This window comes from Sceloporus occidentalis, unplaced genomic scaffold (assembly GCF_023333645.1).
Source record: "Sceloporus occidentalis isolate IW3139 unplaced genomic scaffold, rSceOcc1.0.p SCAF_3, whole genome shotgun sequence".
NCBI lineage: Eukaryota > Metazoa > Chordata > Lepidosauria > Squamata > Phrynosomatidae > Sceloporus > Sceloporus occidentalis.
In genome coordinates this window covers 204,864,790-204,880,623 of record NW_028316983.1, presented here as the reverse complement: position 1 = coordinate 204,880,623, position 15,834 = coordinate 204,864,790, and the positions used below count along the sequence as shown (strand labels likewise).

Here is a 15,834-nt window from a genome sequence, read left to right as displayed (position 1 = left end):
CCATGGTTTGAAAATGTTCAAAAAAAGTATAAATTTTAATATCAAACCTTGATTTTCCATTTTTTATAAGGCACACCATTTTGCTATGTCATTATATGTAATGGGACTTGAGCATCCACAGATTTTGTTATCCACGGGGGAGCTTGGAACCAAACCCCAGCGTATAACAAGGGTCCACTGTATTATTAAGGAGACCTGGGACAGGGCACTCACTACTTAAACAGTGGTTTAGCTTGGTCTAGATATTCTACTCTGTAGTATTTCAAATACAAAAACCGTATGAATGATGTGGTTTTATTTAAGAAGATACCTTTAACTGAGGGTGGGCTGTTGCAATAGCATTGCAATGCTGTGGCACAAGAACAGTTGGTTAAATGGAGGGGGTAATGTTCAGATTGTCAATTAGACAAAACAGTATAAGCATCTGATTGGGCAAAGGCCTAGCTTTATATGGTTATTATCTGTTTTTGTGGGGGGAAAAACAGTGAATAGGGTCTCCATACTGTTACGTGCTGCTGCATAGTATGTCAATTCCATAGGAAGATCTTATTTATATTGAAGATCTGCAAATGGAAGGGATAACCTGACATCATACCACTCCTACCTGATGGTGATGCAGCAGTCCTGCTGGCTAGGTGATTGGAGTAATTTGGGTATTTAGTAACATGTAATAAAAATAAAAGTGTAGAAGTAGATTAACATAAGAATCTCTTTCCACTTGTAGTAATGGTCCAAGAAGATTACCACAGTCAAAACCCATATCACAATGCAGTTCATGCTGCTGATGTGACTCAGGCCATGCACTGTTATTTAAAAGAACCCAAGGTAAAAAAAAAGTCATTAAGTATCTTCAGCTATTTATTGCAAAGTATTTGTTCAAAGTCAATTGATAATGGACAGTGACTTTAGTAATAGTTTAGTTCTGATTGTATTGGAGCTGTCCTCCATGGTATAATAGGCTGGTTCGGAAATTCTTTGTGGTGTGGGGGGTTGGTATTTTTTAAACTCCTAATTTTATTGAATAAAAAGTATTCTGCCTTTCTTATTGCTTTGGTATGGTTTTCCCTACAAATTGCATTGTGGCATAAATGCAGTATGATGCTAGTTTCCAACTTGCTAGCATAATGGGACTTCTTCTGTGTTTCCTGCACGCTATTCACAATCTACTTTGGAAAGTTTCCCATTCTTCTAGATTAGGTTTTGAAGGCACACATAGATTGCAGATGACTCACCCTGGCTTTGCTGATGTAAACAGTTCCACTAGTAAAATCACTCTGTTTGATTCTGGCCTCTGAATCCCATAACCTAGCCAAAAATATAAAGTATTGAGGTAATGTGTTGATGCATTAGATAAAATTCAGTTTTTGCTTTTGTTGGTCGAAAATAATGGTGGCCAAATTTCTTGGGACAATCAGTGAATGTTCATGTTTGTTTACTTTACATATTACAGCTTTCCCAATCTCTGACTCCATGGGATATTCTGGTCAGCTTAATTGCAGCTGCCACTCATGATTTGGATCATCCAGGTGTTAATCAGCCTTTCCTTATTAAAACAAACCATTATTTAGCAACTTTATACAAGGTAAGTGGAAGAACATAGTTCTGCTGAAAAACAAAAACAAATATTACAACATTTAGTCTTAGTTGTGATTCATGATTTGTAGAAGGAGAATGGTTTAAGAGCTGACCCCCCCCTCTGTTTTAGCTGTTTACAATATATAATACAATTTACTTAAAATCCAAATACAATAGAGTCTAAAAGATCAAACAGTGGTTAAGCAGCAGCAGATGCATAACAAATCAAGTTTTCCTAATGCCCAACTACTAGCATACCTCTTTCCTACCTAAAAACAGGCACAGAAGAGGCTGCTTAATATTTTGGGACTCTTTCCTGAATAACTTGCTGGTCTTATGTGCTGTGACAGCATGGCACAAAGAATGGCCTTCACAGCAGAATAAAGGTTTTTGCCAGATGCAGGAGGGGGAGAGTGGAGGTTCATAGGAATTCTGATCCCCAAATATTTAGGGCATTAAAGGTTGAAGCCAGAAGCTAGATGTGGTCTGGTAATGAGTGAAGCCAATGAGGAATATATGGAATATGATCTAAATTGGTTTGTACTCTTGAAAATATACTGAAGCAATTGTTTCTGGAACATCTTGAATGGTAGGCCCATATTACAGCTTGAAGTGACATGTGTAAGAATAACAGGAGTGAGATATGCTTTTGAGGAAAGGACACAGTTGGCATACAAGATTATTATGGTCACTGTCCTTATTTAGGAATAGCAAGTTTGGGTTGTGGTCCACCAGCCTGTTTAGTGAAGAAACATTAACACAATTAGTTGTTTATTCAAGAAAACAAGGTCAGGATTTTAGGGATGCTTGATATCAGTAATAACTTTTTAAAATTTATTTTCAGAATACCTCAGTATTAGAAAATCACCATTGGAGATCAGCAGTGGGGTTGTTGAGAGAGTCTGGATTATTTGCACATATGTCACTAGAAAACAGGTAAATATGTGTGTTTTGCTGTCCAGCAGGCTTTCTCTGCGCAGTTCTGTATACATGGCAGAATAAGTATTTCAGCATGGTATGTCAATGAATATTAAGACTTTCCCAGTAATATATTTATTGCAGTTTTGCTTGAAGACATAGCAAAAGTGTAACAGATTGAAATATAACATTGTATAGTTGACTAGGTATGGCTGTAAAATATGCATTTTAAATGTACATTACAATACATTAAAAAGTAGTTGCACTATAAGGTTAAATCCTTGCACTACTGGATTGAGACTTCCTCTTTCTAAGAATCATCAGCTAATAAAACTATACAGATTTCATCAGGATTACAGATTTAGAATTTCTGTTGACTTGAACTTTGTGTAAATGATTCAGAGACATCACACTGTTGTTCCAGTATCACTGACTATACTACATTTCTCTGTCTCTTGTTTTCTGTCCCCATTTTCAGGCAGCTAATGGAAAGCCAGATAGGAGCGCTGATTCTTGCCACTGATATAAGTCGGCAGAATGAGTATCTTTCTCTCTTCCGCACTCATTTGGACAAGGAGGACTTATGCTTAGAACAGGAGAGTCATCGTCATCTTGTACTTCAGGTAAATTTTCTGATTACTTACCATGTATACTCAGCTATAAGTCGACCTCATGCATAAATCAAGGTTAGGTTTTGGGTCAAATAATGGATTTTACCATGACCTGTGGATAGATCGAGGTTAAAACTTGGAGACTCCTTTTGTGTGGATGTGTGCATATGGAAAGAGAGACTCTCATTGAGGCTTTTTGCTTCATTATTTCAGTTTTTGTTTCAGCCAGGCTCTACTACTTGGCTCCAGAAAGAAAGAAACTCCTCTCCACACCTCAATGGGAAATCTGAAAGACCTGCTATCTCATTCCCATAGTGACCAGTAAATAAGTCGACCTGGGATTTTGGGATCAATTTTTGAGCATAAATTTTTAGACTTATAGATGAGTATATATGGTACTTGAAAAGTACAAGAATTGACATTAAAGGTCTGCTGTAAAATAGCTTTTGACTTCCACACATGAACTTGAAGAAGAAGCCTAGTTGTGTTCTCTAGATGTAATTCTTATAAAAACACAGTTTGCCGGTACTGAAAACTAAGGTCTTCCATTTGATTACGGAACAGGTGCAACACAGTGGTAAAGAGTTCCCCTATTCCTGTGTTGGCGAACCTGTGGCACGCGTGCCCCCTCTGGCGTGCAATGTTGTGTCTGAGAGCACATAGCAAGGGAGGCCCGGTTCAGGGAGCTGGAGGTGGCCACAGCAAGTAGGGGCCAGTCCATCTTGTTGCCGCAGCCTGGTTCTCCTGCGGAAAATTGAGCCATGACAAAGAAGGAGGGCGTGTGGCCCTTCTGGCTGGACGCCCTGCTCCCTCTGGCTGGAACTCCTGCCACTGCACCGGGTGATACCAAACCCTGGTACACCACTGGTCTACATAAGTCAGAAATGACTTGAAGGCATACAATCACCACCACCACCGAGTCCCCTGGAGTTCAGCAGGGCTGACTTTTCAGGTGACTGGTGCCACACAAACTGGCTTTCCTTTCCTGTAGAGGCATATAGTTACCAACAGGAAGGTGTCTGGAGTTGTCCCGAGCTGGTTCCCTGAGGCACAGTCCCCTGGGGAATGCCATTTCCTCCTCCTCCTCCTCCTCCCAGAGCCTGGAAAGTTGTGTGGTGGTGGTGTTGTACTCTGAGGTATGTTGAATCGGGTTAGTTTCCCCCCTGAAGACCCCTTTCATGTTGGCTGCCAGGGTTGTGACTGACATGTGGCAAGGAATGTTGCCTTCTTTACCTCAAACACATTTTTACTTGCAGAATTGGTTTTCTGAGCTCTCTCTTAGGCTTCATCCACAAAACAGAAATGATCCTGTTTGACACCACTTTAACTGCCATGGCTCCCTGCTATAGGATTCTGGGAACTGTAGTTTTGTGAGGAGTAATGAGGCCATCCATACTGCAGAAATAATCCGGTTTGACACTAGTTTAATTGCTGTGGCTGCATACTGTGGGATTTAGGGATTTGTTGTTAGTTGTGGCACAAGAGGTTTCTGCAGAGAAGGCTAAATACCTCACTAAACTGCATATCTCTTAATTCCAAAGCATTGAGCCATGGCATTTAAAGCAGTGTCAAACTGCATTAAGTCTCCAGTGCAGTTGTGGCTACATTCTTGCCAAGATATGCTTTTATACTTGCTCTCAAGTTTCCATGTAGTGCAATATAATTGCAGAGGAGACTCACAAGTCTGCGGATAAGGAGGGCCAAGTGTAATGTAGTTGTTACATTACATTCATTTTATTGTTAAAGTCCTGTTTCTAGTTTTCATTCTTAGTCTTGATTGTCACTTATATTGTTCTCTCCTTAACAAAAGGTTTCTATAAGGAAGCACAAATTATAAATTATCTCTTTTTCTTACAAATTATCTCTATTTCTTCTTATTGTTGCTTGCCCCTTTTACAAGGGGCTCTTCTTATATCAGTATGGTAAATCGCTTCAATTTACTGCTTTCCTTAAAGCTAAAAATAAAAGTCGTTGGCAAGGCTAGTACCAATATTGGAATGCACAAACATTGCCTGGCTGCTCTGCAGCTTGTGGTTCCCTTAAATTATTCCACCTCTGTAATAGGTGAAACAAGAGAGAGAGAACCACCAGTGAGCCCCCTCCAAACCCCAAAACCTCATGCTTCACCAGTGTGAGTACAACACCCTGAACCACCTGGTTAGGGTGAAATGCAGTGTGGTGAGTGATAAGTGAAGGTAACCACCTCACAATATTGTTTGCGTCGCTGTCCCAGCCGGAAGTCAATGGCGGTTTGACAAAAGTTTATCCGCTGACACTGTTCAGCTGCCGCTCTGGGAGGATGGTAGGTGGGGGGACGGCTTTATAGGGCCGCCTCCGCCCATGCCTTCACGCCTTGACTTCTGCAATGCGCTCTACATGGGGCTACCCCTGTGCTTGACTCGGAAATTACAGCTGGTTCAAAACATGGCAGCCAGGCTTGTCTCAGGAACATCTAGGAGGGACCACATTACTCCGGTTTTGAGGTCCCTCCACTGGCTGCCTATCAGCTTCCGGGCCCAGTACAAGGTGTTGGTTATCACCTTTAAAGCCCTAAATGGCTTGGGTCCAAGCTATCTCAGGGACCGCCTCCTCCCGTACAGTCCTCCCCGCGCTCTCCGGTCATCTGGGAAGAACTTACTGCAGCCTCTAAAATCTAGGCTTGCGGCGACCTCCCAGAGAGCATTCTCTGCTGTCGCCCCCAAACTCTGGAACGACCTGCCAGATGAGATCCGTCAGTTGACATCATTAGACAGCTTTAAAAAAGCTGTCAAGACGGATCTCTTCCGGCACGCCTTTCCAGATTAACCATCCCGGCCCAGGTTCCCTGATTCCCTCATTCCTCCCGTGGCCCCATCTTAGTGATGGTTGAGGATCAACAGAGGGATATCAGGGGTTTTAGTTTTTAATTGTTGTTTTTATGCTTGATATTGTGTTTTTAATATGTTATACTGTTTAATACTGTCTTAAGGGGGGGAGGGATAAAGTGTTTTTAATTGTTGTATTTTATATTTTACTGTTGTCAACCGCCCAGATTGGTTTCCCATAGGGCGGTATACAAATAATAATAATTATTATTATTATTGTTGTTGTTGTTGCTGCTTTGCAACCTCTTGGGAGGGTGATATAGGAGCGCTGCCTCAGAGAGACACTTCCTCCCACATTACTCCGCCGCCGCTCTGGGAGGATGGTAGGTGGGGGGACAGCTTTATAGGGCCACTTGTGCCTGTGTTGCTCTGCCACCGCTTTGGAGGATGGTATAGGAGCGCTGCCTAAGGGAGACACCTCTGCCTGTGTTACTCCGCCGCTGCTCTCACATTAAATTTATTTTATTGGCTCAATAAATTTAATTGAGATGGACAATTGGGTTTAGGACATACATTTGCTGTTAGGCTATTAAATAGATTTAAGAAATATTAATACACTCGTCTCTCCGCATTTGCGGTTTTGACTTTTGCAGATTTGATTATTCATGGATTTTATTAATATGTTCTCTCTAGGAATCTCTAGGTCCTCCAGCGCAACTCTATGGTAAACTTTAATCAAAAGTCACCCTGAAGGACCTAGAGATTTCTTGAGAGAACACTCCACTAGGCATTTGTAGTTCCTCCAGCGTAATTCAGTGGTCAATGTCTGGCCGATGTTGATTTCAAAGTTGCACTGGAGGACCTAGAGATTCCTAGAGAGGTGTTCTCTCAGGTAAAAACATAGTGGTTTTGTTATTTGCAGTTTTTCTACATCCACAGAAATGTGCCCCTAACCCCAGCGAATGTGGAGAGATAAGTGTATTTTCACAATATTCCAAAATTGCACTAATCTTCTTGAAGAGATTAACTTCTGTTTGACTCCAGCTTGAATGGGTGAATCCCATTCAGCTACTCACATGTTTAGTTGAATTTAGCAGACATTTACAAATAATTAATTGTGTGGAGTTTTGTAGTCTGGCTTGTCACTCATTCTTACTTATCTGCTACGTAAGCTAGAAGGTTTAAAAAGTAATATTTCATGCTATATATTGCAAGGAAAGTGTTGTATGTTGTCTTGCCAAATATTATCAATGACCTTTTTTTCTTTTTGCTAGATGGCATTGAAATGTGCTGATATTTGCAACCCCTGCCGGACTTGGGAACTAAGCAAGCAGTGGAGTGAGAAAGTAACAGAAGAGTTCTTTCACCAAGGCAAGTAGTGAAAAATGAAGTTAGTTCTCCATGAAATATGAACTAAAAATTAAAAATGTATTGTAGATGATCTTAGCTGTTACAAAGAGCGGAATGGTTTGCAAATGCTCCTATCAAACTCTGGAATGTTTCTTGAAATCATTATTCCTAGAAAGATTACAACTTTCCAGAAGATTTGATTTTTCTGCTTCAGTTTTCCTAGATAAAAATCAGTTTCGTATTAACAGCATCAAAAATAACAACAAAGCTGCATGACGTAATTACTTTGCCACTGTGTTTTCCATAAATGATTTAAGCTGCCTGTCAGGTTGAGAAACTAGACTTGCAGTGCAATTCCTATTCTTTGTCCCACAGTTGACAGTACAGTATGTCTAAAATTTTTATACCTCTTAGGATCTTCATTATATTGGCTATTTTCTAAACGATCAAGGGCATTGTTAGCAGTTTTCTACAGCCATTTATCATAGCAACCCTTGGGGATAACAACTTGCCTTTTTTACATTTGATAATTTAAATTGCTAGAAGATATTTGCTTCATGTCTTCTTCTTTCCTCAATTTGACATTGTCTCTTTCTAAATTCATTGATATATTTTAGCAATAAAGGCTTTAAGGCAGGGTGGAAAATTTGTGACCCTCTAAAGTTTGTTCTATTGCAGCTCCCATTGTCTCTCACCATTTCCTAGGTAGCTAAGGCTGATGGGAGTCACAGTCAAGCATCATTTAGAGGGCAACACATTTTCCACCTCTGGTTTAAGACAAGAGATGGGATATTCAGTTCTATAGTTTGCTTGTACTTGTGTTTTGGATCCCCTTCCCTTAAGTTCAGCTGTTTGCAAGATATCCTTGCATACTGTATTATTCCAGTAATGCTACTGGCTATGTCCTGTTTCCTATAATACAGGTATGCCTCAGTTAATGAAGTAGATGTGTTTCTTACAGAAAATGGGGTACCAGAGACAGAAATAACTTGGAAAGAATAGAAATGGATATGCTTCTATACCAGAAAAGAATAGCAATTCCATGTTTCAGGAAATTTTTATACTATATCCATTAGACAATTAGAAGCTCATTTTCAAATGATAGAAATACAAATATTCCAGATTTATTGAACAACTGAAGTTGCAAGTTTCAATGCTGTTGTATATTTTAATCTTTGATTATATTTGTATCTTTATTATTTTTTGGAACCCACCTTGATCTGAAGGGAGAGCTGGGCTAAAAATAAATCATAGTAATAATAATAATAATAATAATAATAATAATAATGATAAGCTACCCTTTTCAGGTTTTTTTGAATGGTTGAGAATTAAAAAAGTATTTTTTTGTAGGAGATGTTGAGAAAAAATATGGCTTGGGTGTGAGTCCACTGTGTGATCGACAGACAGAAACCATTGCAAACATCCAGATTGGTAACTACAGCTCTAAAAATGTTTACAGTTTTTGTTAATGTATCATTTAGAGAAGATAAAGTGTGTGATCACTTCTAAATCTTTTGGGGATTTTTTGAAGCATTTAAGGATGTTTGGATGCAGTTTCCATCAATTTTTTATCTTTTAGTATCTATAAAATGGCAAAATCAGAGCTGTTTTCTCATCTAGCATTTGTATTTCTTTGCCTAGAATGGTTGACGAGGGTTCTACAGGTTACTGTGACTTGACTTGAACAGGGAGACACATTTTTACCACAAATACTTTATTTTTAAGTTGTATACAGGAACTTTTTTTGTGTGTGTGCAAATCAAAACTGTTAAGTTAGGCAACACTGCCTCTTAATGGTTTGAACATGAAAAGTATGCTGCAGGTTCACATGCTGTATTGGCCATTTACTTCAGTCCATTTCTGCACATCTGGTTTGAAGTAACTATAATTTGTTGTGATGTAGAAATAAGACACATTTTTATTACATTGATTCCAGTCAGAACTGGAAACGCACTTTAAACAACATACCGTAGTTGGAAACAAGCTGCTTATCAAGTCATGACAATTAGTCTATTTGGACATCACAGCAAATTATGCTTTCTTCAAAACAGACTGTGCTGGGAGGGATTGACATGCGTATTACAATAGTTTTTAGCTATTTGAAGCAAAACTAATAATAAAAGAATGATGGACCAAAACACACCGTGGCAATAATGTAGTTTGAGAGCAGTTTAATTGCCCTGGTTCAATGCTAGGGAATCCTGGGAATTATAGTTGTGATACCAGACCTTTCTGACAGAGAAGGCTAAATATTTCACAAAACTACAATTTCCAGAATTCCCTAGCATTGAGCCAGAGCAGTTAAAGTGGTCTCAAACTGGATTATTTCTGCAGTGTGGATGCAGCCTATCTTAGGGGCGAAATAGTCCAGCAGAAGGGGCAGCTTGATTGGGCCTGCAGCAACCACACGCAGTGGCCCCAATCCACCTTGAAGTTTCCCAAAAAAGGAGCAACAAATAGCCGCTCCTTTTTCAGGCTACAAAAAGGTGGCTTTTCCGCCAGCACCACGGCCAGAAGCCGGCTTCATGAAGCTCTGGCGGTGTGTAAATGCTGCGTTGTCAGAACATCATAAAGATGTCCCCCTGTAAATGGCTGGGTGGCTTCTGACAGCTTGGGAGCGTCTGGCGTGTAAATGCCGCACTCCTATGTCATCTAGAAGGAGGCACAAAGGGGCGATCCCTCTCACCCTTCAGCCTCCTGGTCAGTATTTTTCCAATTTTCCGATTCCCTCATACAAAATAATTTTCTCAAGGGAATATTCTTATTCACTTGATTCATAATTTCATTGCCACATTTCAATCTATCTTTTTCAATCCTAAATATTTAAGTTTCCAATGTTAGTGGCAGAGTGATATCATAGATTCTTTATCTGATGGTTTTAAAATAGTTCTTTAAAAAAAACTACAAGTTAGTTTTTAATAGAATATAAAAACATTGGTCTACTTCATTATAGATTTTTGTGTCCTGCTGTTGTGTACCTTCCAGTAGTTTCTGAGTTATGGCAACCCTAAGGTTGCTGTAACCTATCATGGAGTTTCCTTGGCAAGCTACCTCTGAGGTTGGGAAAGTGATATACCCAAGATCACCCACTGGGTTTCCATGGCTGATCAGGGATTTGAACCCTGGTCTCCAGAGTCATAATCCCAGCATTCAAATCACTACACCATTTCTGTGTCTGCTCTTCTGAATTGTGAGATCTTAATGGCTAACGCCCTTCTGATTACCAGTTTGTGATAGACAACAACTTAAGACACAATTTCTTTTTAATAACTTACATTTATATTAAAATTCATATTACCATGTTTGTCTTGAAAATGTATACATTTACACAAGTGTTCAGGGAAGTATACAAAAGATTAAAAACTAATTATAACTTCAGTATTGAAAAGTAAAGCTTCAGGTACCTATTTTTTCCTTTGTTGTTCTAACTCCAAGGTACTTTTCCCTCTTTAGGTTTTATTACCTATTTGGTGGAACCATTGTTTGCAGAGTGGGCCCGTTTTTCGAACACCAAGCTGTCTCAAACAATGCTTGGTCATTTAGGACTGAATAAAGCTAGTTGGAAAGGAGTACAGAGAGAGCAATCCAGCAGTGGTGATGATACTGATCCTGCATTTGAGGAAATGGACTCTGATATAGTACCTCAGGAACACTGACTATCCTGACCCCAGGATCCATTCAACAAACTGCCTCTTGCCTGACATCTGCAGAGCAAGGTTTGAGGATACATTTTGTCTGACTGCCAAGGTTTCAGTGTAACCAATGCCAGCATTATTTATTTTCAAGGTTTCCCTTTGATATATCATTTGAACTCAATTTTCAACTACAAGACCTGAACATAGCAATATGTATATGCCTCTCAGTTGGCTTCTGCATGGAACCTTGAATATGCAAATGAGAGAAGTGAACCTTGACTGGGGAAAATGTACAAGATATATTGTTATGTGCCACATTGTTTTATTTTTATTTGTTTTTAGAGGAAGTTTGAAATAAGGCCTTCAAGTCACCACATGACACGGATGATTCCATTCTCTAGGAATTTCTTAAGACTCCATTCAATCCCTGTCCAAAATGTGGAAATGTGAAGTGCCCATACTTGGCTGCCTTGGGCAAGAACTGATGTTTACAAATGTACTTTGAAACTATAGACTCTAAACTAACTTTTCTGCATGGCTGTGGAAGGAACCACTAACTCAAAACGATCAAATCTGAATCTGCAGCTTATTTTCTTCTTAGCAAGAAATTATCTAATGTAAAGCACAGCCAAACTTTACTCCAGTGCAGAAGGGAATGCAATTTTAGCAGGCAGAAATACTGAATTTTGAGGGAAGTGGGTTGGGTTGGGAAGAGAGGAAGTGTCCCAATTGTGTTAAGATTTTGCAGTGGAAACATTTGCATGTTGTTTTCACTATTGTACACTTGAACTGCACATGCAAGTAAAAAAAAAAAAGGTGGAATGACTATGAACACCAGAAACAGCTCAGGGTATTTGCCGATTGAAAATAAAGTGGGATGGGAAGTGTGTCCTTCAGAACAAGGGTACAAATGCCCCTTTCGCTGCAGTGTGTGTGTGTGTGTGTGTATGTGTGGCCGTGTGAGTGAATATTTGGGGGGAGGGGGGAAGGGGATGATGGGACAGATTTGAAAGAAAATTTTCTTTTAATTTATTCTTTTTTAGAATGTGACATTTTCATGAGCAGCCACGGGGGGGAACTAACAGGTTGCTACAGCTGCCTTAAACTATGCACAAAGCTAAGTGACCAAATTTTGTGTTGATTGAAAAAGTGCATTGTTTACTTATTCCTCCCTCTACTGAAATGTTACCCATTATGGGTTTTTTGATGTGAAAAGGAGAAATGTTTTTAAGGACAAATTTTAAGGACTAATTTTTAATCTTCAAGCATTCCTTTTTTTGTAATTTTTTTTAAACATTGTTTTAAGTACTGTAAGCACAACTGTAATCTATTTTGAGAAACTGGTGCTTTCTTTTTGTTCACTTGTATTTTCCTTGTTCTTACTGTAAAGACTGTTTATTCCATTCTGTTTACAGTTTGCAACAGCCATTTTTGGGAGAGAGCTTCAGTGTAAAGCCATTTGTTGAAGGCTTTGCCATACTCATTTTAATGTGCCTGTTGCTGTTAACTTTTGATTAATAATAATAAACAACTTTTCACATTATCTCTTGAGCCTTGCCTTAGACACACAGTAGTTGGAACCACTTTGGTAATAAACATCCTCCCTGTAGCTCCTTTGAGTCTTACTTGACCACATTTTTACAATGCTTCAACCTCACTTTCATAGTAAATGTGTGTGTGTACATGTGCCTTCAAGTTGCCTGTCAACTTATGGCAAGCCCATGAATTTTATAGGGTTATCTTAGTCAAGAAACACTTAGAGATAGTTTTGCCAGTTATTTCCTCTGAAATATAGCCTACATCACCTGGTATTTCTTGGTAGTCTGTCATTCAAGTACTAACCAGGGTGATCCTGCATAGTTCAAGATCATCTGGGATATGTTACCTTTAGGGTACTCAGTAGAAATATTTCAGTGGGTTGTATTCAGTTTCATCCATGAAACTGGATAACCTTTCATCCTGTAGCTCTATGTTTTCCAGAGCAAATGCAGGGGTATGTCAGTGATGAGTACAAGATAATCTCCTGTTGCACAAATTAGAGTTCTTGTGTGATGTTAGATACAACCGAATGCCTTTTCTATTCTTCTCTACCATATTTAAAAATCTAAAACACCAGACAACTTCTTGAAGTCAGCTATACTCTTTCTCCTTCTCCAGATTTGAGGAATACAGACCTTAGTAAGGTCACCAGTTTTAATTCTGGTGATAAGAACTTTTTTGCATTCAGGTCACTGTAGCATAACAGGGCAAAATCCTTAAGGGCTCTGAGCTACAACAGACAAAAAGAAGATGGTTGAGCTTTTGAGTATGTGGGCCCAAATTTAACCCCCATCTTTATTTTGATTTGAAAAAATTTGCCCTTGTATACCTTAACAGCCGGGAAATATTATACACAAATGTGAGACAGAAGGACAAAGGCATTTCTGGTAATCAGTTTTCCTTGTGTGATTCCTGTAGTTGACCAACTAATGTAACCCACCATCCATCTAAATTAGGTAGCATAGGCCCACTTGCTTCCAAATTGTTTGTGACTGCTCAGGTTGGTATGTGGAACAGGTGGGATACAAAGGCACATGAAAGGGTGTTAAGGTGCAATATATGACAGTTGTGCATGTCTTCAAAATGAACCTTGCTGAATTCTTAATACATCTCGCTGTGGGGAAAAGTTTCTCCTGTTACAGGGAAAGTAACAAATACTTGATTAACATTTTTGGTACTGTACTACCACACTATAATGTGTAAATCTGTCCAGGTTGACCTAAAATAGGGTATCCTGTTCAGCCTTATCAGCTGATGAAGCTGGTAGCATGGCAGCTAGCTTTGTAGTCTTGTGCCTTGAATCTAAATGTGCTCTGTGAATGGAAAAGCAAATAGACAATGTTTCTAACATCTTTACCTTACCTCAGTCTTTCCATACTCTAATATCTTTCCAGGGCAGAATTTTAGAGTGTGTAGGAAGGTAGAAGAATCGTCTCCCTACAGTCTGCCAGTCAAAGCATCCCAGGCAAAATTCTGCTTGCATGAGAATATGAGCTTTCAGTATATGCTTCTTTGCACCAGTACAAGGCAAGTTTTAACTTGCCAGTCTTAAAACAGCAAAATAAGGCTCAAGTATGGCTTTGTAGGCCTTTGGTAGAAAGGCTGTGGTATTTGTTATCCTTGAAATTCATTAAAGTACCACGATAGGTTCATTAGAGTAAATGCCATATTAAGCTCTGTTTTGCTTTACCATATGTTGAATGCTGTATCTTAGCATAGCAAGCAAAATTATTGATCTTTTTTATCTTCATGCCCCTTTTGAAGTACATCATTCATCATAAGCCTTGACCCAAAGAGATAACTGGGCATTGCAATTACCACTCAATTAGCTAGTAACACAGGCCTGCAATGAAAAACTCACCCCCACCCCACACCCCCCAGTATTGGAGCTGTTTTTAATGTATTTTTAAGTGCTGAATTTGAAAAACACAGTAACAAATGTCATACTGCACAGTTCTTTCATAGTTTGATATTAATAATTCAGTTGTTGCTCAGCTTTAAGTGAGGATGCTGATGTTCCAGTGTGATTTTATAGTGTTTAAAATGGATTAATAATAATAATAATAATTTATTTATATACCACCTTTCCAAGAAGATCAAAGCGGTTTACAAAATTACATAAAAATACGTAATACATAAACAATTTACATAAGCAAATAAATAACATACCTAAACAGTACATAAGGTATACAAAGTATGTATAACTAAAATACACCCATCATTAAACATTAAACAAAATTACACAAAGTAATATTAAATAAATTCAAATTACAAACATAACATACTACCAAGATAAAAAAATATGAATAATACAAAATACAGTACATAATAACATAATCAACTAACAATAATCAACTCTACCCTAGGGAGAAAAAAATGTTAACAAGTACATAAAATACATAAATACATTATGTATTATGCATTTACATAAGCAAATGCATAATAATACATAACCTATACAAACTAAAATCCCATCCCTCATCCCTTGACTAAAATATAATCATTAAACATTAAACATAAAAATAGAGGTATTTTCCTTTCTCTCAGTCTGGATTCTAGGAGCCTTCTGGCCTCAGCTTCTCTTGCCTCCTCAGTCTCTTCTGCTTGCAGGTTTTATAGCAGAGCAGAAGGGTGGGGCTGGTGGTAAGTGCTGGTCTCATAGCCTTCCGGCCTCAGCTTCTCTTGCCTCTTGTTTCATATCAGCAAATCGAAATGTTTTGATGATCTAATAGACTTTAACCCCTTTCTTGCTCTTTGCACAATCATTTCATTTAGTCACATATAACATAGAAACATCAAAGCAGGTTGTGAAAAAAACTGTACGCGATGGAGCAAATCTGAGGTCATTTTTGGATTTCATAGAATCATAAAATCATAGAGTTGGAAGAGACCACAAGGGCCACCCAGTCCAACCCCCCTGCCATGCAGGAACTCTAAATCATAGCATCCCCGACAGATGACCATCCAACCTTTGTTTAAAACCTCCAAGGAAAGAGACCCCACTACACTCTGAGGGAGTGTGTTCCACCGTCGAACGGCCCTGGAATCTCTTTTCCTGTAGCTTGCATCTATTGTTCTGGGTCCTGTTTACTGGGGTAGCAGAAAACAAGCTTGCTCCCTCCTCAGTATGACATCCCTTCTAATATTTAAACAGGGCTACAGGCTAAACATCCCCAGCTCCCTAAGTCGTTCCTCATAGGGCATGGTTTCCACACCCTTCACCATTTTAGTCGCCCTCCTTTGGACACACTCCAGTTTCTCAACATCCTTTTTGAATTGTGGTGCCCAGAACTGGACACAGTATTCCAGGTGAGGCCTGACCAAAACAGAATACAGTGGCACTATCACTTCTCTTGATCTAGACACTATACTTTTATTGATGCAGCCTAAAATTGCATTGGC

The 15,834-nt window shown here is 39.0% G+C and overlaps 1 protein-coding gene across 2 annotated transcripts in view; it reads left to right on the top strand.

Annotated features, from left to right (window-relative positions):
* Positions 1–12,436, top strand: part of PDE7A (phosphodiesterase 7A) — a 61,844-nt gene extending 49,408 nt beyond the window's left edge. For both annotated transcript variants that reach the window (XM_089517380.1, XM_089517379.1), the window contains 7 exons: positions 725–825; positions 1,451–1,582; positions 2,420–2,511; positions 2,972–3,116; positions 7,183–7,279; positions 8,609–8,689; positions 10,712–12,436. In XM_089517380.1, coding sequence (XP_089373506.1) covers positions 725–825; positions 1,451–1,582; positions 2,420–2,511; positions 2,972–3,116; positions 7,183–7,279; positions 8,609–8,689; positions 10,712–10,914 — 851 coding nt within the window. In that variant the 3' untranslated portion in view covers positions 10,915–12,436. The remainder of the gene's footprint in view (positions 1–724; positions 826–1,450; positions 1,583–2,419; positions 2,512–2,971; positions 3,117–7,182; positions 7,280–8,608; positions 8,690–10,711) is intronic.
* Positions 12,437–15,834: the final 3,398 nt, after the last annotated feature.